Raw genomic sequence first — 24120 nt, forward strand, 5'->3', positions numbered from 1 at the left:
GCAGAAAGGCAGGCAGAGAGAGAGGAAGAAGCAGGCTCCCTGTCGAGCAGAGAACCCGATGCAGGGCTTGATCCCAGGACTCTGGGATCATGACCTGAGCCAAAGGCAGAGCCTTTAACGCACTGAGCCACCCAGGCGCCCCTCTTTTTTTATTTTTTAAGATTTTACTTATTTTCGAGAGTGAGCATGTGTGCAGAAGCAGGAGGGGCAGAGGGAAAGGGAAAGAGAATCTCAAGCAGACTCTGTCCTGAGTGTGGAGCCCCACTTAGGGCTCTATCTTACTACCCTGAGATCATGACCTGAGCCAAAATCAAGGATCAGACGCTTAACTGACTGAGCCACTCAGTCGCCTTATAATCACAGTTTCTTACAAACAATTAGAATACTGTTATTTAGGGGTGCCTGGGTGGCTCAGCAGGTTGAGCCTCTGCCTTCGGCTCAGGTCATGATCTCAGGGTCCTGGGATCGAGCCCCACATCGGGCTCTTTCCTCCGCGGGGAGCCTGCTTCCCCCCATCTCCCTTTCTCTCTGCCTGCCTCTCTGCCTACTTGTGATCTCTCTGTCAAATAAATAAATAAATAAAATCTTAAAAAAAAAAAAAAAGAATACTGTTATTTAGCAACTAGCTTTCTTTTTTTTTATTTATTAAAAAAACATTGGTGACTTTTCCATATATATAAATTATTTTTATATGACCGTAAGTTCTCTTTCAGCTTCTTTAGTGGTCTATATATAGTTCTGTTTTTCATAAGAATTTATCATTCCAGAAATGTTTTATTTCTTATCGATCTTTGGTCGTTGTTACCTAATTGAAGTCACAAACATTTATTGAGGGCTTTCTCTATGCCAGGTCCTGTGTTTACATGAATAAGACATGGTTTCTTCCCTGAAGAAGTTGATAGTTTGTGGTTTTCATGCTCCATAGTCACAGTTCTATAGTTAAAGATCCTGCTCTGGGAAATATACAAATATTTAAATAAAACCAATGTGAAGTTCTGTAATATTAATCCCCTGTCAATTTTTTTTCTCTTTGTTCATTTCAGAATTTTAATATATTTTTCTATTTCAAAGTGGCAAATGTATATATTTAATTCAGTGTGAGCTTGTGCCTTTAAATGTTTCTTAGAAGTAAATATGATAAATAAGACATGGTAAATATCCTTTTAGAACAAACAAATTAAAAAAAAAAAAAGAAAAAACAAATTAGGGGTGCCTGGGTGGCTCTGTGGGTTAAAGCCTCTGCCTTCAACTCAGGTCATGATTCCAGGGTCCTGGGATCGAGCCCCACATCGGGCTCTCTGCTCAGTGGGAGCCTGCTCTCCCCACCCCACCTATTTGTGATCTCTGTCTGTCAAATAAATAAATAAAATCTTTAAAAAAAAAACAAATTAGTAACTGTTGCCATACTGTTGGATATAAAATGCTATACAAGAAACTTTAAAAGATAATAATTAGGTATAGCATTCTTTCTTTTCTTAAATATTTTATATGCATTTTATTTCTGTCTTTCCTACAAAACACAGGTAGGTACTCATTGGAAATTGAAATAGTGCAGAAGTATATAAAATAGAAAGTAAAAGATCTTCTGCACTTCTTAAAGTTAGCCACTGTGAGAACTTGATCTATGCGTGTACAAATATCGCTACCTACTTATCTGGCAGAATTAACCAATACTATATATACTGTTAATCAGTTTGCTGTTTTTTACTTGAGAATTTTTTGTTGGTATGTACAGAGGGGTACAATTCTGTCCCTCTATTTTTCACAGCTATGTGCTATTCCATAATAGGGAATGGATGTGACACAATTTATTAACCATTACTTATTAGAGGAAATTGAAGTTATCGTCAGTTTGTCATTAAAATATGCAGCGAATGTCTAGACACATATCCTTGAGCATATCTGTCAGTACTGCAGTTGGAGAAAATTCTAGAAGTATTGTTGCTGGGCCAAAGGCTGGAATACATTTTTACTTTCCAACAGGTATTGTCAGGTTGCCCTCCCAAAGATGATTGTCCTGATATATGTTCCCATGAATAGTTTATGGTGGATTTTTAATATATACCTCTGAGAAAACTAGGTTACCAAGTTGTTTTACTTTTGCCAATTTAAAAGGTGAAAAGCATATGGTATCTTTTATTTTTTTTTTGCATTTCCATGATCACTAGTGAAATTGCACATCTTTTTATGAGTTTATTAGATATTTGTATTTCTTCTGTAACTTGTCTGCTCAAAGTCCTTTGCACTTTCTTCTTTTGGATTGTTTTGTAAGCCTACCCCCACTCCTCTTACCCCCTGTATGCTAAAAATAGTGTAAAAATGGTGTTTTATTGTACTTTTTATGAATTAAATACATAGGTGGAGAAGAACAAAATGGGAGTATAGGTCTCAAAAATGCGGATCTTAGGTCTTAAATAATTGTTTGCTATAGTTTATTAAAAATATAGATGGCTAAGGGTTGGTTTTTTTTTTAATTAATTTTGTAGGAGGAAATAACAGAAACGTTCAACTTGTTTGCTCTGAAGATGGCCCTGATTCCAAAAATAAAGCTAAAAATACTAAAAGAAGTCCTACAGATCTTCCCAAATGTGATACTGGCTGTGTTGAGACCTTGTTTGGCCTTAAGAACATTTTTTCTCCATCCGAAGATTTATTTTCATTTCTAAAGGTATTTTCAGTATCTAATATGGGATATCAAATATTTATTCCTTTTCATCTTCCTAACACTCATTCCTATCTTTTGAATCTTAAGGTTAACTTACATTTGCCTATAATTTTTATAGGCTTTAGATTTCTGATTTTAACATACTGTACTACTTTGACAAATGGTGCATAGACAGTGCTCTAAATGCATATATACAGGATTTAGTCTAGAATTTAGAAAGATTTCAGATTAAAAAGACAATTTTCAGAAAAGTAGTTTTTAAATAAATTAGGTTCTCACTATTGAATTGGGGTATAAACTATTAGAAAATTTAATTCTTGGGGTACCTGGGTGGCTCAGTGGGTTAAAGCCTCTGCCTTTGGCTCAGGTAGTGATCCCAGGACTGGGATCGAGCCTCACATTGGGCTCTCTGCTCAGCAGGGAGCCTGCTTCCCCTCTCTCTGTCTGCCTCTCTGCCTACTTGTGATCTCTGTCTGTCAAATAAATAAATAAAATCTTTTTAAAAATATTTAATTCTTCAAATATTAGTAGTCTAATTCTATTTTATAGACTCAAAACTATTCTGATGAATTTAAGGAGTACAGATTAATAAAATTATGAGAGGGTAGCAACATATTACTTTTCAGATAGAATAAGGATGCCACTATATTCATATAGGTAGAAAAATGTTCAGACTGTGTTCTGTTATAACACCTCTTCATTCAAAATTGTTTTTCAGCACAAAATCAGAACAAAGGAAGAATGGCATCAGTTCATCCAGCTTCTTACAGAATTCCGAATGCAGAATGTTGATTTCTTATATAGTAATCTTGAGTTCATTCTACCACTGCCTGTTAATATCATTCCAGAAACAGAAGACTATTATGGTTCATTAGTAAGTGTGGACACCAGTGCAGCAACAAAAAACATGAAATGTGTTGCTCGGAAACATTCTGAAGAAGAGAAACCATTGAAAAAGACACAAAAAAGGAAGAAAAAGAAAAAGATAGTAATTCTAGATGATAGTGATTTATTTGACACTGAATTGACCTTCTCTAATGAATTTCTTAACCTTTCCCCTACATCTTCCTCCTCAAATTCAGAAGAAAGCAAAGTCAGAGATAAAGAAAGCAATCTAGAGACAAAGAAACTGAACCAATGTGTAGAGTCTAACACAAAATCTGTTCCTTGTCCACCTAAAACACTGGCAGAAAAGAAACGTTCTGCCCTTGTTTCTCAGTGTTTAAATTCCCTCACTGAGTTCCTGGATAACATGTCCTACTTAGATGCCGTTTTAACTGATGTAGGAGATCAAAAGGAATTTGGTCAAAATGACTTCAGTTGGACAAATGTGAAAAGCGGACTCTGTGATGAGTTTAGTCTGGAGACCAGTGATGGATGGACTTGTTGGAGCTCTGGAGAATTAAAGGCAGCTATAGAAGCTCTCAGCTTTACTAAGTGTTCGTCTACTATTTCAAAAGCACTGGAAACCTTGAATTCTTGCAAGAAATCAGGAAGAGATCCAACAAAGGAGCTTACTCTTCATGTTCCACAGAAGCGCTGCAACATATACTTCAGTCAGTCGGTGGCTAATGTAGAGTAAGTCTTCCTTTTACTTTTGATTTTTCAATAATAAATGATAAAAAATAATAATAAATGATAAAGAGGAAACTATTAGTTTCTTTTTACTAATTTTGAAGTGCTGGGCTTTATCGATCATGGTAAACCCTTAATATTAATAGTGCACCTTCTAATAAGACAGGGAGACCAGCCTGATTGCTGGGAAGAAAAATGAGAGAGATTAGAACGACAGGGAATGGAGTTTGGATTTGCTGGGGCAGAGAGCGGGTAGCCATTCTAGGTTCTTTTCGGTAAGGGAGTGATGTGTTGAAAGTAATACAGGAAGTTAACCTGGAATCTGGTTGATCTCATTTAGACCAGAAGCAAAGAGAAGCAGAAACCAGAAGCTGGTTGTGATCGGGACTGTTGCATTTCTCTTGGACAGTAAAAATCCAAAGTAATGCACTACTTTTCATTTACAGCAGTGCCTGGAAGAGGATAGCAGTCATTAAAAGTGTATTTTCTAGCCGATCCCTTCTGAACCTGGGTAACAGACAAGCTAGTATAACTGAGTACTTGCCAACTCTTCGGAACATTTGTAGGACTGAGAAGCTAAAAGAACAAGGAAAAAGTAAAAGAAGGTAAAAAAGCTCTATATAAATAACACTGTAGACAGCTATTTCAAGATTAATAAATATTCTCATCTGATGGTTAAATTTGAATTTCTCCTTGTAATTTTGACAGGTTCCTACACTATCTTGAAGGTATTCATCTTAACATTCCGAAAGAGACTGTGAACACTTTGGCAGCTGGCTTCCCTTAATATTCCGTATTAATAATGCCTTGTACAGATTATTATGTTCCTCAAGATACATTTTATATTGATTTTCATGGAAGAATTTCTTTCTCTTAATGTACATTTAAAACGGACTGTTTGTATATTTTTTTATTAGTGTTCAAATATTTAAAATGAAAAAATTTGAGTTACAAATTGTATTTATGATTGTGGTGTTTTTTTTTCTGAAATTTTTTGTATTATTTGAGTTAGCTTTGTTGTATTTTGCATGTGAGTGAGTTGTTTCTAGAAGGTAGAATTCACTATATTTCTGAACATGTTTCATTATTAAATTAACCCATAATTTTTCCCTTTCCCGTTACCTTTAATCCACCTTCCTCCTACCCACCCATCAGTACTCTGCCAAGTTGTATGTATGAATCATCCAGGTGGTAATCAAGTTCGTACAGTACAAAATTATGTAAAAACTTCCTAGGTAAGAAATTATGCTTCATTTTTCAAAAAGTACCATCTTCTAGATAAATTTATTTTTAGTGTATTCCTCCAGTGTATTTTGCCATTGAATCATTGAATGTTTACAAAGTGAAAACAAGATTATGAATTGTCATTTTCATAGATTTTTTAGCAACCATACATATGTGATATTTTGTATATTTTGCCAACTCACATCATTTGCCTTGTACATTTTTCTTATATTTTTATATCAGTGATGTTTTATTTCATAAAGATATTAATGATGTTAATATATCTATTTTGGACAAACTGCTATTCAGTAAAATTGTAAGAAAGGAGGATTCTTCGATGGACTTTCTACATCATAGTCCTTTCCACTTAAGGTTGTTTTTTGGAGAAATCATGTATTTTTTAATTACAAGATTTTAAAATCCCACATTTCACTTAAAATCATTTTTGCAATCATATAATCAGGTATATCTGAAAATAGTTTCCTATTTCAAGTGTTTATATATGTATTAGCCTTGAATTCAGTTACTTTATCTGGTGAGTTACATATTTATCTCAAAGGTAAGGATCCTAATTTTGTACAGATGGAAAATATTAATGTGTATCTGTTTACAAATGTGTATGAAGATATGTTTTTACCTCTTACTTGTTCAGTCTACCTTTTTGTTGATAGTATATTGATGTAATTAAAGGTAAAATCTAAAAGACTTAATGCAATGTTTAAATAGGTGGTCCAGATGTAGTTATCTGGGTAAATATGGATATTTTATAGGTTTGGATATAGGCTGTATCTTACAGGTTTTGTCCTTGTACAAAAGAATAGATCTGAAGTTCTGTGGGTGTTTTTTTCTTTTAAGTATATGGATTTTCTTCTATTGCATACTAGCATTCACTATTTGCAGAGCACTTACCTGTTAATTTGGTCTTATCGAAAATTCTGGTAATAGAGTAAAATAAACTAACTTTGGAATTTTAAGAAGATCAAAAATCAAGAACAATGGGGATATTTTCTTCCCTAATAGGGACACATTTGAGATTTTCTTGTAGGTGGGGCGCCTGGGTGGCTCAGTAGATTAAAGCGTCTACCTTCAGCTCAGGTCGTGGTCCCAGGGTCCTGGGATCGAGCCCTGCATCGGGCTCTCTGCTCAGCAGGGAGCCTGCTTTCTCCTCTCTCTCTCTCTCTCTCTCTCTCTGCCTGCCTGCCTACTTGTGACCTGTCTGTTAAATAAATAAATAAAATCTTAAAAAAATTTTTTTTTCTTGTAGGTTTAGCATCATTTGGGGGGGAATTTTTTTTTTTTTCCTAATTTATTTGACAGAGAAAGAGAACATGAGCAGGGGCATCAGGAGAGGGAGACCTGGGGCTCAATCCCAGGATCATGACCTGAGCCGAAGGCAGATGTTTAACCAACTGAGCCACCCAGGTGCCCCAAAGTTTTATTTGAGAGAGAAAGAGAACATGCAAGCGGGAGGGGTAGGGAGAGGGAGAAAGAATCTCAAGCAGACTCCACCCTAAGCTCAGAGCCCAAAGTGGGGCTCAGTCTCACGACCCTGAGATCACAAGATCATGAGCTAAAACCAAGTCAGATGCTTAACAAACTGTGCCACCCTGATGCCCCGAAAATTATGAATTCTTTTTTTTTTTTTTAAGATTTTATTTATTTGACAGAGAGAGATCACAAGAGGGAGGGAGAGAGGGAGAGAGAGAGAGAGAGGAGGAAGCAGGCTCCCTGCCTAGCAGAGAGCCCAATGTGGGACTTGATCCCAGGACCCTGAGATCATGACCCGAGCTGAAGGCAGAGGCTTAACCCACTGAGCCACCCAGGCAGCCCCCGAAAATTATGAATTCTTAAAGGTGACAAAATCCTGTAAGATTTAGATTCACTTTTAAGATAAAGTAAGCAAATTCTGATGGCTTTTTCAGTACTTATCCTATAAATGTCTACAATTAACACATTTTCACTTAAAGCTATTTCCAGAAATATGTGGGAGGTAGAATGCCACATATCTGGCATGAACCACTGGATGGTTGGTGAAGCTGTTTATCAAATTATAGAACAATGGCAAAGGAGGCAATTTGAAGGAAAGAGGATTATTTGAGATAGATAGTTTGAGATACCTACAACATATCCAAGGTGGAGATGTTTGTGTACAATCATGTATGTAAATGTAGAGATTTCCAAGTGAATGGCAATAAGTCTAGGCTGCATCCCTAGGGAGATGGGAAGTGCTGGAAGAAAGGACTTCTACTTATTTCACTTTTTTTTTTAATTTTCAGTGTTCCAAGATTCATTGTTTATGCACCACTCCCAGTGCTCCATGCAATATGTATCCTCCTTAATACCCACCACCAGGCTCACCCAACCTCCTACCCCCCCTTATTTCACATACTGGATTATTCTAAAGTTTTTCTAACAAGCATATTTCACTCTGTAGATTAAAGGAAGGACGTAATGCTTTGACATCATACACTTGGGTTCAGGACTGCTAAGATATAATGAGGGCCTAAACTGAGGCAAATGTAATACTTGAAAATGTGAGATGTGAAAAAATTACGTGCTACTTTTCTCAAAAGTTGGTCTATCTAGGCGTACCTGGGTGGTGCAGTCGGTTAAGCACCTGATTCTTGGTTTCAGCTCAGGTCGTGATCTCAGCATCTTGGGGTGGAGCACAGCATCAGGCTCGGAGCTCTGCATGAAGTCTGCTTGGGATTCTCTCTTCCCTCTCCCTCTGTACCCCTGCCCCCACATACTCATTCTCTCTCTCTCAAATCTTTTTTTAAAAGATGGTCTGTCCAGGGGCGCCTGGGTAGCTCAGTGGGTTAAGCCTCTGTCTTGGGCGAGCCCCACATTGGGCTCTCTGCTCAGCAGGGAGCCTGTTTCCCCCTCTCTCTCTGCCTCTCCGCCTATTCGTGATCTCTCTCTGCTCTGTCGAGTAAATGAGCAAAGTCTTAAAAAAAAAAAAAAGATGTTCTGTCCAAGTAAAATATTTCAAAGTGGGGGAAAAAAAGAAGGTATTAGACAAACCTTCTTTGTTCTGGGCTGATAAAACTGAATTGATGAAAATCACCTTTTGGAAGCAATACATCAAACCACATGCTATTTACAGAATTAAGAAGATGACTTCTTAAGTTGTGTTCTTGATTATATTTAGTGTTATTCCCATAATGAGCACCACCCCAAAAAATCATTACTCTCTATTAACAATAGAATGATGCAGATCATTGGTATGGGATGGAATCTGCTTTTCAGGCAAGATAACTTCGTTCTTGCTTCGGCTGTTTAGGGGGCATCTTACTATTTAACCCTTATACCCAAAAGGCACAGAATCTCCTAAAATATTTATTGATTTAGCTTATTACTGTTTGAACAATTCAACAGTTGAAAGTCTGACTTTAAATACAAACATTTTCTTCTCCATAAACATGGATGTTAAAAACAGTTGGCTGTACAGCTTTCGGGCTAATAAATATAAATTAATATAACCTTAGAGCTCTTTATTTAACCTCAGCATTTTAAGGTTCAGTGTCAAAAACTGCTAATTCATAGAAGGCAACAGCTTGCAGTAATGAGTCATACAACTCTTCTGCTCTGTGCTGTTCGGTAGATGAAAACATCTGTCTGTAGAGGACAATCTTCTCAGGGGGGAAGACTACCCGAGGCTGCTCCTTCAGAACAGACTCTGAGAGGAACTGCTTCACGAGCTCTTTTCCACTAGTCCGTGTGTCCCCAATCATCAGTTCAAAGTGCTTCCCCACTCCATTTCGATTCATGCTCAGCACCTGATGCTGGCCGTCCTGGGCAAAGGTTTTGTTTAATAAGGCATACAGCATGGCTTCCATGATATGAAAATGTAACACTACAGGAAACCGAGATGAGTTCTGAACTGAAAACCCGATTTTTTCCAGAACATAGAAGTCAGCTTTAGGCATCTTTGAAATGACTGAAGAAATCTTTAAAAAAACAAAACAAAACAAAATAAGTGAACAGAAATAATTCATTAAGTTTTGTTGTTTCAGTCCCCTCTCCCATTTCTTTTTAAAAATATGTAACTTACTTTATACTGCTACTGACAGTTTTTTGGGGTTTTTTTTGTTTTGTTTTTGTTTTTTAAAGATTTTATTTATTTATTTGACAGACAGAGATCACAAGCAGGCAGAGCAGCAGGCAGAGGGAGAAGAAGAAGCAGGCTCTCTGCTGAGCAGGGAGCCCGATGCAGGACTTGATCCCAGGAGGGGGAAACAGGTATTTGCAAAAGTACCTTACTTTATCCTGAGAGCTGCAGGATACTTAACCGACTGAGCCACCCAGGTGCCCCTACTACTGACCGTTTTGAAGTAACTGAAAAATCATCATTTTATGGAGAGTCAGGAGTCAAGTTCTGCCCTGGTTCTATCAGGAATAAGCTGAGCTAAGGCAGATCATTCAGTCCTCCCAAGTACTAGTTTCTTCATCTTGAAAATGGGCTTCATAATTTCTAAATCTATATTAAGATCAGACAACTTAAAACATTTAGTAACCTTTTGAAAATGTCTAGGGTAGAGCATAGGGTTAGAATACCTAGCCTACGATCAGGGGTGCCTGAGTAGCTCAGTCGGTTGAGTGTCCAACTCAATCTCAGCTCAGGTCTTGACCTCAGAGTTTTGAGTTCAAGCCCTATGCTGGGCTCCACAATGGATGCAGAGCCTACTTAAGAAAAAAAAAAAATGAAGGCCTAGCCCACAATCCATTATCTGCAACTGACTAACTGACTAATCCTGTCAGATGCTTGATTGATTATACCAGTTTTCATATGTGTAATCAGGATGGTAATTGTTACCCATCTCACAAGGTTCTGAAGACTCAAATGAGACAATTAGTGAAGGATTTTGAAAAATAAGCTTAAGGGCACCTGGGTGGCTCAGTCCGTTAAGTGTCTGACTCTTGATTTCAGCTCAGGTCAGCATCTCAGGGTCCTGGAATCAAGCCCCATGTCGGGCTCCATGCTCAGCAGGGAATCTGCCTGAGGATTCTCTCCCTCTCCCTTTATGCTCCCTTCACTAAAACCAATAAAAAAGGGGTGCTTGGGTAGCTCAGACAGTTAAGCATCTGCCTTTGGCTCAGGTCTTGATCCCGGGGTCCTGGGTCTAAGCCCTGCATCGGTCTCTCTCTCCCTCTGCCTCTCCCCACTGTTTGTGCTCTCTCTCTCTCTCTCTCAAATGAATAAATAAATAAAATCTTTTCTTAAAGAATTAAAAATAAGCTTTGTAAATATAGTGCTGAAGTTCTATAACATTAATGTATTTTACCATCAGTTTTCTCAGTATCTGCCTTTGATACATTAAGGTATTTCATGAACTAAATGAAGATTCAATTTTTAAAAATCATAGGTGATGAAAAACATGATAGGAATGGGTGAGTAGGGGCGCCTGGGTGGCTCAGTCGGCTAAGTGTCTCCCTTGGACTCAGTTTGATCCCAGGGTCCTGGGATTAAGCCCCATATCAGGGTCCCTGCTCAGCAGGAGGTCTGCTTTTCCCTCTCCCTCTGCCAGTGCCTCTGCTTGTGCCATCTCTCGTGTTCTCTCCTCCTTTCTCTGTCAAACAAATAAATAAAATCTTAAAAAAAAAAAAAAGGAATGGGGGAGTAATAAGCAGCCAAGGGAAATCCATCTGCAGTAGTGTATTCCATTCCCTTTAGAACTAGAAGATTAAACTACATGAGGAGTTCCAGCAGGGAGGAATTTGGAGGTGCAGTCGCTTTACCTCTTGTAAATAGACAGATGATATGTACGTTCCTTTCATCAGCTGGCGGCACTCATCCTGCTGCCAGTCCAGCACTGCCAGTTTACGATCCACGTGAGCCCAGGCAACTCTTCGAGTTCCAAAAACGATGGATACGATACTATTAACTGCCTACAACAAAAAGACTGGTTTAATTACAAGTATAAACATTTTAACATATGCAAAATTTAAGCTATAAACTCAGAATGCCAAATCAGTTTACGCGATAGAATTATACCGGGGAGCCAGAGTGGCTCAGTTGGTTGAGCATCTGATTCCTGGTTTCAGTTCATGTCGTGATCTCGGGGTCATGAAATCAAGCCCCATGCCAGGCTCCATGTGGAGCTCAGTGTGGAGTCTGCTTAAGACCTTCTCTCCTGGGGGCGCCTGGGTGGCTCAGTGGGTTAAGCCTCTGCCCTACATTGAGCCCTCTGCTCAGCAAGGAGCCTGCTTCCTCCTCTGTCTCTCTCTCTCTCTCTCGTGATCTCTGTCAAATAAATAAATTAAAAAAAAAAAAAAAAAGACCTTTTCTCCCTCTGCCCCTACCCTGAGGTTGCACTCTAAAATAAATACATAAATCTTTAAAACAAAGAAGTATACTTCTACTTTATGAACTGAGAATTGTTAAGGAAATGCAGGAATAATAATTTTTTTAAAGACTATTTATTTATTTGAAATAGCATGAGTGGGGGGCAGAGAGAGAGGGAGAAGCAGGCTCCCTGCCGAACAAGGAGCCCAAACTGGGCCCCGATCCCAGGACCCTGGAATCATGACTGTGCCATCCAGGAACCCCCAGGAATAATTATTACTAAAAGATTACCAGTAGCAGTCAGTTTAAAGACAAAGAACCTTTACCTAGCCCAAAGCAGGCATTCAAATATTCCAGTGTTGCTGGAACAAGGAACATGGCCATACATTGTAAGAAATGCCACCACACAACAGTCACACCATCAGGAGAAGACATGGTCTGGGACGATTTCCTAAAGGACTAGGAGAATGAGTAAGTGTAAGTGGGAAGTGATTTCCCCGAGTGTCCACCCAGATAGGCGGTATTACACTTCACACACGCAGGCCCTGGAATAAAGTGTGCAAGTGGGAAAGATGTGGAGGGGTAAATAGGTATTTGCAAAAGTACCTTACTTTATCCTGAGAGCTGCAGGAAGCCATCAAAGCATATAACTAACATTCAGACACAAAACGAGATTTACAGTTCAGAACCATCACTGACCGCTGTGTGGAAGATGGACCATAGAAGGCTAGACGAGAGGAAGGGATCTATTAGGTGCCTGTTATGTGACAAAGCATTAAGAATCAAAGACAGTGATGATGAGGACAAGAAACAGGTCGGATATAATGCCAGTAGAACTGATATGCGGGGATGGGAGAGCTTAGGATAAGCCCACTTTTATTGCAGTATTAATATTAAGACATTAATCAAGATGATGATAGGAAGCAGATGAACTTGGGAAGGTAGGGGAAGAGGAGTTTTTTAACGTACTGTATTCAGGTTGCCTATAGGGCTTCTAAGGGGAAATGTGTAATAGATAGTTGGATATGTGGATTTAACTCTGCCGAGGCTGGAGGTAAGAGTACAATAGCATCTCTGTACCCTCACACAGTTCATTTAGTTGTACGGATAAATAAATTAGTGTGCTCTGTAGATACAAAGGCACACAAGCAGGAACATTTTATAATTCTATACCCATCTCTCTTTCACTGCTAGGGAATGGATAAAATATCCATAAAACGCAGACTAGTTTGGATGCCCAAACATCTACAAAATACAGGCCTTCTTTTGATTTCTGAGTTCAGTGATTCTCAAGCTTTAGTGTACGTAAGAATTACTAAACCAGGTTACACATGGTACTTCATGGGCAAGAGATTTGAGGAAAAGAACATACTTTATTTGGAAGTCAGTATAATTGTTCTCATCATATACAAAATGACTTTAGAACCCATCCCTGTAAAAACACTGCAACTCCACTATAATGACTATAAATAGTACTTGTAGCCAAATCGGAACAGAAATCCAAACCCTGAAAATTTTGGTTCAAATATGTTCCAGATCAACTGCAGAAGTTGTTCTATCTGTAGTCCATGAATGGATTTCATGTAACCTATATGTCCTCTGAAAGTGTATACAATATTCTATGTAAATGTGCTTTTTTGGGTTGTTTTTCTGAAAAGAGGGTCATTAGCTTTCATCAGGTTTTCAGAAAGTGTCCATAATCTTCCCAAAACTGAGAACCACTGGTCCAGAGAAAAAATGTGCTTACTATTGGTACACAATGAGAGAATATTTTATCACGTACTGCTACACAGGACCTAACCTCCTCCTCCAAGGTTTAATGTTTGATGTGCCAAGTAATTCTAATATTTGTTTTTTAAGACAACACTGAAAAGGATTTGCTTGTAGAATGCCTTTTGAAAGGGGGAACAGAAAATAACTTTAAATCCTGCTGGAAAGACCAGTATAATGTTCTGAAGTCACTCCTTGGTCATAACCCTCTTTCTATCTTAATCTCAATATAACCCTCTTGATAGACACAGGTAGTTCCTCAATTCCTCTTCAATAAATCTTGCACAGACCTGTTTCTCTACAATTGTTCTTTCTTCCTAGAATGCCTGCCTCCTCCAATGAGCCTCATTCTCCTTCTCTGAGATCTAGGTTTTGGTCAACTTTCCCCAATAGGCACAGCCCATGGTTCTCTGTCCTTTCGACTGCCCATTCACTCTCTCCTCATCTCATTCTTCTGTACTGATCACATTCCAACTAAACTATAAGCTGTCCTGCTACCCAGAATAGTACTTTGCAAAGTAGATTCTCAATATGTAGGGAGCAGTATAACGGACATTAAGAAAAAACAGTATACCAGGGTACCTGGGTCTCTCAGTGGGCTAAGCCTCTGGCTCAGGTCACGATCTCAGGGTCCTGGGATCGAGCCCCACATCGGGCTCTCAGCTCAGCAGGCAGCCTGCTCCCTGCTCTCTCTGTGCCTGCTGCTCTGCCTACTTGTGATCTCTCTCCATCAAATAAATAAACAAAATCTTTAAAAAAAATAATAATTAAAAGAAAAGAAAAACGGTATACCTTAAGTCTCTCTCTCTCTATTTCTGGTTTGATGAGCTTTCTCAAGAGCCGGTTGTCCTGGAACTTTCTTTTTTTCCCTCCAGTCTCTGGACAAAGAATGGAGTTACAAACTTGAATGGTAGTTTTATACTGGAACAAGGGCACATTCATTAAACTCTCCAAATTCTGAAATGGCCCAAACTTCTCTCTGTGCTCTATAATATTGACAGATTTTCTTCCACGAAGCAACCTGAAAGCTTCAAGTTCTTTATTAGATGCCGTATTCAACACATGCAAGATGGAAGCCTGCTGTTCTGAAGAGAAGAGCTTGTCAAGTGCATTTCCAGGTTCCTTTGTATTTTCATCGTAAAAAGCAGCATTGGGAGTAATCTTCTTAGGTGCAGTGGATTTTTTCCAACAGCAGGAACTATGTAGCGCCTGGAATAAGGATGACCTTAATGGAACTGGAAAACATCGCCCCCTTCCTAAAAGGAAAATTCAGCAAAATGTAAGCTGGAATGTCCTACTTCTTTTTAGTATTAGTTGTGGCTTGACTAGAGCCTTCGCAAAGGGACAGAGACATTCCCATAATCTTAGAAGTAGTATACCATACTCGCAAGAGAAGTCTTCTGATTTTTGTGGATAAGTCCTAAGTTTTACTACCAAGAAATCTTACTTAATGCCTATTAAAAAAAAGCATGTATTTAAGACAATGATTTCCACCGCTGAACGTTTTTGACATTTTTAACTTTAGAGGAATCTTTGTGTAATTCATATCTCTCGTTAGGAATATTTTCACAACCATTTTCGCTAGTTTCTTATGCGGTGCAACCAAATAAAATTAGATTGTATACGTTTATAAGACGTGTTTTAGCTGAGTGGTGGATGTCACGGGCGGTTTTTATTCTCACCGGTACACTTTTCCAGATTTCTACTACGACTGTTTCCGCAAGCAGAAAAACAAAACACCACATTGAGAAGTAATTCTGGGGGCGCCGGGGTGGCTCAGTGGGTTAAGCCTCTGCCTTCCGCTCAGGTCATGGTCTCAGGCTCCTGGGATCAAGCCCCGCATCGGACTCTCTGCTCAGCGGGGAGCCTGCTTCCCCCCCCCCACCTTCCCACTCTGCCTGCCTCTCTGCCTACTTGTGATCTCTCTCTGTGTGGAGTAAATAAATAAAATCTTTTTTAAAAAGAAAGAATTCTGCAAAACCAATGGGAAGTCACTCAGACACCGCGGCCACAGGAAAATACCACAGCCTGAGGTGAGCAGACGGCGGTTGGCATCTCAACCCTCCGCCCGCCACACAGTCGGGGAAAGGCCCGCCCGCGGACCCCTCCTCCGGGAAGCGCAGTCGCATCGAGGCGCCCCGTCAGCTCAGCCAAGACTCCAAGAGGGAGGGCTGGACGGGCGACTTGTGGAAAAGGGTACTCCAGGACCAGAGGCTAAAGACAGGCGGGAAATTAACCTGCATTCCAGGTACCCTACCTCCCGCCACGAGGAGACTACCGACGCTCATCCTTCCAGGTAAAGGACGGTGTTCCCGCAGTCCCATCTTCCTCCACCGACTTCCGGCCCGGCGGTGCTTCGCCTCTTAGGGCCCGGCCTGGCGGCGGAAAGGTTCCGGCGGCAGCGGTGTTCCGGCGGGGGATGGGTCCGGCTGAGCTGCGAGGGAGCCACTCCTCCGCTGCGGGCCTCGTGGCGGCCTCCCGCCAAGGCGGTGTCCTCCGATCCCGAGCCCCCGGGTGGTCTGCACATTCATTCCACCGCGTCCTGGAGACGTTCTGCCCAAGGCCGGTCCGTGACAGCCACTGAGCGGAATCTCTAGGAAGAAAACGCTTGGGCGGGTTTTTGTCCGTGGTTGGCCAGCTCCTCCTTCAGGGAGCCTCCCTGGGTTTTTTCCAGGCACATGGACTGATAAGGTCTTGTTGTGGCCCTGCCTGGTGCGCAAGGAGCGGAGTTTGGTGGGGAGCATAGACGGGTACACAAATAAATAACCGTATCACTAGGCAGAATCGGGAGAGGTAAGGGTTCAGGGAAGGGCGAGCGGTAAGAGGAGGTGGCTTTGCCACTGAGACTTGAAAGCCACAGCCTCATTCCATTTGGAAGGGATGGGGCGAAGGGGAGGGAGATGAGGCAGGTACAAAATTTGGTTGGGCCTTGAATGCAAAAAGGGGTAGTTGAATAGGGTCATACCAGAGGTATGTTTCTAGAAAATTTGCCATATATAAAAGTGCGAGGCTAGGGACTCCTGGGTGGCTCAGTCAGTTAAGCAGCTCAGGTCATGATCCCAGATCCTGGGATCCAGCCCCACATAGGGCTCCCTGCTCAGCAGGGAGTCTGCTTGTTCCTCTCCCCCTTCTTGTGCTCTCTATCAAATAACTAAAGTCTTAAAAAAAAAAAAAAAAAGGATCTAAGAATCTTATTAATTCTTGGAGAACTTAGAACTGTAAGAAGAAATAAACTCAACTTTTTGTGCAAAATCCTCCAAATCAAATAATTTCCTTTTCTCCTGGCTTATTCTGCTTAATGAGGTGTTACAGGTTGAATTACATCCTTCAGTAAAAGTATGTTGAGGGGTGCCTGACTGGCTCAGATCTTGATTCCTGCTCAGGTTATGATCTCAGGGTGGTGAGAATGAGACCCATGTTGGACTCTGCATTCGGTGGGGAGTCTGCTTGAGATTCTCTCCCTCTGCTCCTCCCCTGCTCTCTCTAAAATAAATAAATAAACAAATAAAATCTTAAAAAAAAAAAAAAAGTATGTTGAAGTCCTAGCCCTCAGGTCCCCAGAATGTGATCTTATTCAGATATAGGGTTATTGCAGATGTACTTAGATAAAATGATGTCATCCTAGAGTGGGAGCAGGTGACTAATTCAATATGACTGGTGCCCTTAAAAGAAGAGGACCAGGAGTGCCTGGGTGGCTCAGTGGGTTAAAGCCTCTGCCTTCGACTCAGGTCATGGTCCCAGGATCCTGGAATCGAGCCCCGCATCGGGCTCCCTGCTTAGCGGGGAGGCTGCTTCCTCCTCTCTCTCTCTTTGCCTGCCTCTCTGCCTACTTGTGATCTCTCTCTGTGTCAAATAAATAAATAAAATATTTTAAAAAAAAAAAGAAGAAGAAGAAGAAGAAGAGGACCATACGAATGCCATATGAGAATGGAAGCAGAGCTGGGAGTGATGAATCCATGAGCCAAGGAAGGCATGGATCACCAGGGGGTCGTCACAAACTAGGAGGGATGCATGGAACAGATTCACCTTTAGAAGGAACCAGCCCTGCTTATATTGTGATTTCATGCTTCCAGCCTCCAAAACTGTGAAAGAATAAATTTCTGTTGTTTTAAGCCTCCCTGTTCCGAGTAGTTTGTTACAGGAGCCCTAGGAAAATAACACTTGGAGCCCTAAAGAGCACTGGTGATTGAGGCTTTCAGAGATGACAATGTTCACTGGCAAGATGTAACAAATCACTCGCTAACTGCACAACCTTAGACAGTGTCTCATCCTCTCTGAACCTCAGCTTCCTCATTTGTGAAATGGAGATAATGATACTTGCCTTACACAGCGGCTAAGAGGATTTCTCATTAAAAACAATGCAGAGAGCCTGGCACATACTAACGGTTCAGTAAATATTAGTTCCCCCTTAAAAGCATTACCTCTTCCTGGCAGCTAATTACTAATGACCTTCAGGGGAAACTCCCGCATTCATTCATTCAATATCCTTTGACCTGAAGCTGGAAGTGGGAAGGAAAGGGGCGACTACTGTAGGTGCATGATTTACTGTAAACCAGACTCTGTGTTCAAAATGAAAGTTGTAACTTTCCCCAGAAACCAGGTCCTTCTCGCTTCCCTGTCTGTATCGCAGAAATCCATGGCTCCTCCCACTCCTTTCATCACTGTCTAGCCTGTTATCTGGTTTCTGCGTGTTTTTTTTTTTTTTAAGATTTTATCTATTCTAGAAAGAGAAAGAACAAGCAGGGGGAGGGGCAGAGGGAGAAGCAGACTCCCCACTGAGGAGGGAGCCCAAAATGGGGTTCTGTCCCAGGACCCTGGGATCATGCCCTTAGCCAAAGGCAGATGCTTGACCAACTGAGCGACCTGGGAGCCCCTGTTTTCTAGTTTTTAAACTTTTTTGGCCATGACACAGGATCCCAGGACCCTGGGATCATGACCTGAGCCGAAGGCAGAGACTTTAACCCACTGAGCCACCCAGGCACCCCTGTTTAGAAAGATTTAAAAGGAAACAGGACAAAGTCAAGTGAAAGAGACAAAAGACATAAAGGATTTTGAGGAGTTTTTTTGAAAGCTGGGTTAGTTGGAAGCACTAAGTCAATATTAATTTCATGACTCACTACTACATGGTATTGGGTAAATGCTTAAAAACACAAGAAGTTCTATCAACCTTAACTGCAAAATGTCCTTTTTAATTTTTAAATATTTTGTAATTTAAATTCAGTTAATTAACATATAACATGTTGTTTGTTTCAGGAGTAAAAAATGTTCTTTTTTTTTTAAGTTTTTATTTATTTATTTGATAGAGACACAACGAGAGAGAGTGAACACAAGCAGGGGGAGTAGGAGAGGGAGAAGCAGGCTTCCTGCTAAGCAGGGAAGCGGGTGTTGGTTGTATAGTGGTGAGCATAGCCGCCTTCCTGCTAACAGGGAGCCTGATGCAGGGTTCAGTCCCGGGACCCGGGATCATGACCTGAGCCAAACTCAGACACTTAACTGAGCCACCCAAATGCCCCTAAAATGACCTTTTTAAACTCTCTCTTGCTATGGTTACCCTAGTGAGGGTCTCACTGTCTCTCACCTGGGCTCTTACAAAATCCTCCTCCCCTTCAATTTTCCAGCTGCCTAATCAACCTAACCCCTTCCCTGTCCTTCATACACACCCTACCTGTCCTGGCCAACAGATTTGGTTGACCAAATCTCCCAGTTCCTGCGGTGAGGTGGGGCCTCACTTCCATCTTCTAGCTCTTTCTCTGCTCACCACCCGCTGTGGCACCCCACACCCACAGCGCTCTCCTGATAATCCCTAATTGAAGGTGGGGAGCCATTTCTTCAGGGAAGGCAAACCGGTTATGGTAATCCCATTTCCCTTTGCTAAGGATGAAGATTAAGAATGGGTGTGATTCAGGGGTGCCTGGGTGGCTCAGTTGGTTGGGCGTCTGCCTTTGGCTCGAGTCGTGATCTCAGGGTCTTGGGATCAGGCCCCGCATCAGGCTCCCTCCTCAGCAGGGAAGCCTGCTTCTCCCTCAGCTTGCCACTTTCCCTGCTTGTGTTCCCTCTCTTGCTGTGTGTCTCTCTCTCTATCAAATAAATAAATAAATAAATGAACGGGTATGATTCGGTTTGGGGCATATCAGGGAAAGATTTTATATCATCATAAAGAGTGGGAGGAGAAGCAGCCACCTCCCCTTTCTTCCTGAGGCCCTGAGGGTGGGATGAGGAGCTGAGAGGAGCTACCTCCCGCTGCGGGACAGGCCATGCTGACAGGAGCATGAAGAACAGAAAGATGGGGCGTTCCTAGGCCTTTATGACATTCTTCAGCTGCTGGGCCATCCCTAAAAGCACTCATCTGTGGACTTTTGGTTCAGTAAGAGAAAAACTGACCTAACGGTTTCAGCCACTTGTAGATCAGTATTCCGTTCCTTGAAGCTGATAATTTCCTGGTAAATATGGTTTTTTTTTTTTGGAAAAAAACGTAAAAAAAAAAAAAAATTAGTACTTCATACAGGGAGCCCGCTTCTCCCTCTCCCTTTGTCCCACCCCCTCACTGTTCTCTCTCTCTCTCTCAAATAAATAAATAAAATCTTTAAAAGAATTGTAATTCTCCAAGTCATTTGAATTAGATATACATTGTATAAGGTTTAAGTGTTTATTTAGTGATATTATCTTCTTTATTTTTCTTCAAAGTCCTTCACCTCCTCAAACATAGCCAGGATTCCTACAAAAAGGCTGTTGATTCTTGGATAGATCATTCTGGGCAAGGTGCACACATCATATCTCCTTGCTCCCCTTCCCCTAGTGATATTTTATAGAGGAAAGATAATTGGTCTTCCTAATCTTACTCTGGCCAAAGTTTTGAATTTCTTTTCTGCTTTTATGTTACACTGTCCTATTGTCTTTTTAAAAAGTATTACACACAATTAAAACGATAAGGCGAATGATTAAAACAGAAAGCAGCATTCGCAATTTGAAATCCAGAACAGAATACGTGGGCTTGTGCCCCAATACTGCCTCATATAATATATGCGAATCTCAGTTTACATCTTTTTTCTTTTTTAAGATTTTATGTATTTATTTGTCAGAGAGAGAGGGGAGAGCACCAGCAGGGGGAGCAGCTGGCAGAGGGAGAAGCAGGTTCCCCACTGAACAGGGAGCCCAATGCAAGACTCGATCCCAGGATCCTGGGATCATGACCTGAGCCTAAGGCAGACACTTAACCGACTGAGCCCCCCAGGAGACCCTCAGTTTACTTTTGTAAGAACAGTTTTCTCTTTTGTAAACTAAAGTTCAAAGTACCACTCTTATAAGGTTGTTGTGAAAATGAGATTATGGAAATCACTGGGAAAATAGAAGATGTTATACAATGGAAGCTTTTTTTTTTTCATAATGGAGGATATTATTAATTGGATTATTGATTATATGGATTGAGATGAGAGGTGTGATTGTTTAAGAAACCACCTCAAGAGGAAAAGACTTAGATGCTTTCCAAAATAATCCTTGGGGCACCTGAGTCTTGATCTCCAAGTCATAAGTTCAAACCCCACTTGTGGTATAGAGATTTCTTTAGATAAATAAATAAACAAATAAACTTTAAAAAAATGAAATACTCCTCTATGTGATTAATTTAGGTATAGCTAAAGGAAATTGAAGTTTTAGCTTTTCAAGCCTAATTTTTAAAAACTCTAGTTCAACAGGATTAGCACGCCAACATTCAAACCACATTTCCAACAGATGTCACCCTAACCCCTTAAATTGTAGTTGCAAGTAAACCTCTGTGACTAACTTCTCACTCAGTGCTCCAGGTAATGTTATAAAATGTAACCACCTAGTTACGATGTGTTAGTTCTGGACTTATTTTTCTGGCTCTTCAGAATTCACAACTGGATGTTTCAACTCCTTATATTTTGTTCAGAATGCAAACCCCACAATGCCCGATTGCCTGTAATAATGGGGCTTTCTTTCCCCCCCAATTCAGCCAACATTGGGGGGGGGGGGGGGGCATGTGGCAAAATTCACACAACAAAATAATCACCATTTTAGCCATTTTATTCCCCTGTGATCAAGACCTAAGAGTCAGATGCTTAACTGGCTGAGCCACCCAGGAGCCCCATTTTAACCATTTTGAAGTGTATGATTCAGTGGTATTTAGTACATTCACAGTGTTGTGCAACCATCCCCACTAAATAGTTCTAGAACATTTCCAACACCCTAAAAGGAAAACTTGTACCCATTCAGCAGTCATTCTCTGTACCCCACCCCCTACCCATGCTCCACGCCCCCACCCTCCAAGCCAGCTCCCAACGTTGGCAACCAGGAATCTGTTTCCTGTCTCTTTGGGTTTGCTTGTCCTGGACGTTTCACATAAATAGATCTACCAACATTTTTTGGGTTTGGCACTTGCTAGTCACCAAGAATATAAAGACAAATGGGACAATCTGCTTTTAACAAGATCGCTGTTAACTGGGACAAAATAAATTTTTAAAAATCATAGGACAATGTGATGATTATTGCAGCAGAAATATGAACATTGTGAGAAAATAGGTGAAGGAGATAGGACAAACTGTAAGAAGTAAGATTTGAATTTGGACATAGAGGCAGGAGTTTGCTAGAACAGTGGAGGCTGGGCAGGAGGGTGGGGTAGAGGAGAAGGGGGCTGCGGTAGTAGAGGAAGGAGCTTTTAATTTTTTAATTTTTATTTATTTTGTAAAAGATTTTATTTATTTATGAGAGAGAGAGAGAGAGAGAGAGAGAATGAGCGGGGAGAGGGTCAGAGGGAGAAATAAACTCCCCGCTGAACAGGGAGCCCTATACACGACTCCATCCTGAGACTCCAGGATCACGACCTGAGCCAAAGGCAGCCGCTTAACCAACTGAGCCACCCAGCACCCCAGCAGAGGAAGCAGCTTGAGCGAGGCACAACAGCATGGAGTTGGACCCCTCTGTGCTCAAAGGATGTGGACAAAGCACTCCCCAAGCATGTTACCACCTCAGGGCCTTTGCACTTGCTGGCCTCTTTTCCTAGGACCACCCCCCCCCCAGATAGGTGCCTCATTGGCTCAACCCCTTCCTTCAGATCTTTGCTTCAATGTCACCTCCTCAGAAAGGGTCTCCTTGACCTCTCTTTAAAATAGCATCTTCTAACCTTCTCTATCCCCTTACTGTGTTCCTTTACAGCATTTTTTACTCTGGTGCCATATTGTATATGGGTATATCTGTCTTTCCCACTTGAAGGTAAGCTGCATAAAGGCAGGACCCTTTGCTTTGTTTATAGCTCTGTATCTCCAGTACCCATAACGGTGTCTGGCACATAGTGTATGCCCCATAAATATATAATGAGTGAAAGGAGCAAACGCTTTGGTAGTCCTGCAGTGAGGAGTCCCTCTGGGCTCTTAGCTGCTTCCTATCAAAGACAAGTTAATAGTGAATATACAAAGAAATATGTCAGCTCGATCAGATTCTTTTGCCTGGCTGCTTGATTTTCTGCTGTTGCACACGCCTGCCTCTTACTTCCATTCCAAAGGGAAACACTTTCGTGATCCCAAGTCCTCTCTGCTTTGTTGTTTATTATTTTTTTTACCCATAGTCATTTCTTTAACTTGCAAATATTTTTTGAATCCCTGCTACACCGCTGGCAGGTGCTGGGATACACAGATGATACAACAGACATGACCTTGAAGCTTAGGTGAGTAAGGGACCCCGGGAAACCAGTGAGCAGTTACAGGAGATTCAGGTGCTTGAAAACACTAGCATTAAAGACAGGAAAAGGCTTTGGGCACAAAGATACTTATTACAGCATTATGTATAACAACAAAAAAGCAGGCACAATCTATGTCCAACAGCAAGGAAATATACATCTCTCATGGACTATTAGATAGCTATTAAAATGGTATCATGAAGCCCCATAACAATATGATAGGAAACATTATGTAAAGAAAGTTTAAAAAAAAAAGGACATAAAATTGTATGAAAAAATATGATTCTGATGATATAAAAATATATATGTATAAGTGGCCAGAAGAAAATTTAGGAAAAAGTTAAGAAAGACTGTTGGTAGAGGGGCACCTGGGTGACTCAGTGGGTTAAGCAGCTGACTATTGATTTCGGCTCAGGTCATGATCTCAGTGTTCTGGGATCAAGCACTGTATCAAGCTTTGCACTCATGGGGGAGGGGAGTCTGCGTGAGGATTCTTTCTCTCTCTTTCTCCCTCTGCCCCTCCTCTTACTTGCACATGAGCTCGCTCTCAAAAATAAATAAATATTTTTTTAAAAACTGGTGGTAGGACTATTAAAAGAATAATACTAGGTTGAACTGCATGACATTACTATTTTTGTAGGTCAACTTCATGCTATCAACCTACTATATTGATGAAAGGGGGCCACGCAGACCTGGGTTCAAATCCCAGCTCCAGACTACGTATCATCCAGGATGCATCATCTCAGTTGTGTAACTTGGGACAAATGTACTAAAACTCTCGCTGGGGCCCTCAGTTGTCTCATCTATAAAATGGGCATAAAATAGTTTATGCTTCAGGGTTCTATTTCAGATTAAGTGGAATAATGGCTGACATACAGCAATCCCTGAATCAGTGATGGTTATACTCGT

The 24120-nt window shown here is 40.9% G+C and overlaps 2 protein-coding genes across 4 annotated transcripts in view; one reads left to right on the forward strand and one right to left on the reverse strand.

Moving 5' to 3' along the window:
- The window catches only part of ATAD5 (ATPase family AAA domain containing 5), a 44846-nt gene extending 38677 nt beyond the window's left edge, over positions 1–6169 (forward strand). For 2 of the 3 annotated variants that reach the window (XM_032845410.1, XM_032845408.1), the window contains exons 20-23: positions 2487–2668; positions 3384–4243; positions 4687–4845; positions 4949–6169. In XM_032845410.1, coding sequence (XP_032701301.1) covers positions 2487–2668; positions 3384–4243; positions 4687–4845; positions 4949–5027 — 1280 coding nt within the window. In that variant the 3' untranslated portion in view covers positions 5028–6169. The remainder of the gene's footprint in view (positions 1–2486; positions 2669–3383; positions 4244–4686; positions 4846–4948) is intronic. The other variant, XM_032845409.1, reaches the window with a different exon arrangement.
- A 2254-nt stretch (positions 6170–8423) lies between these two features.
- Positions 8424–15844, reverse strand: TEFM (transcription elongation factor, mitochondrial). Its single transcript, XM_032845412.1, has 4 exons — positions 15778–15844; positions 14313–14776; positions 11204–11353; positions 8424–9414 (listed from the first exon to the last, which is right to left on the reverse strand). The coding sequence occupies exons 1-4, from the start codon at positions 15842–15844 to the stop codon at positions 8977–8979; spliced, it is 1119 nt and encodes a 372-aa protein (XP_032701303.1). The 3' UTR covers positions 8424–8976.
- Between the last annotated feature and the right edge of the window lie 8276 nt (positions 15845–24120).

Source organism: Lontra canadensis, unplaced genomic scaffold (assembly GCF_010015895.1).
Source record: "Lontra canadensis isolate GAN:19392208 unplaced genomic scaffold, GSC_riverotter_1.0 scaffold163, whole genome shotgun sequence".
NCBI classification, from domain to species: Eukaryota; Metazoa; Chordata; class Mammalia; order Carnivora; family Mustelidae; genus Lontra; species Lontra canadensis.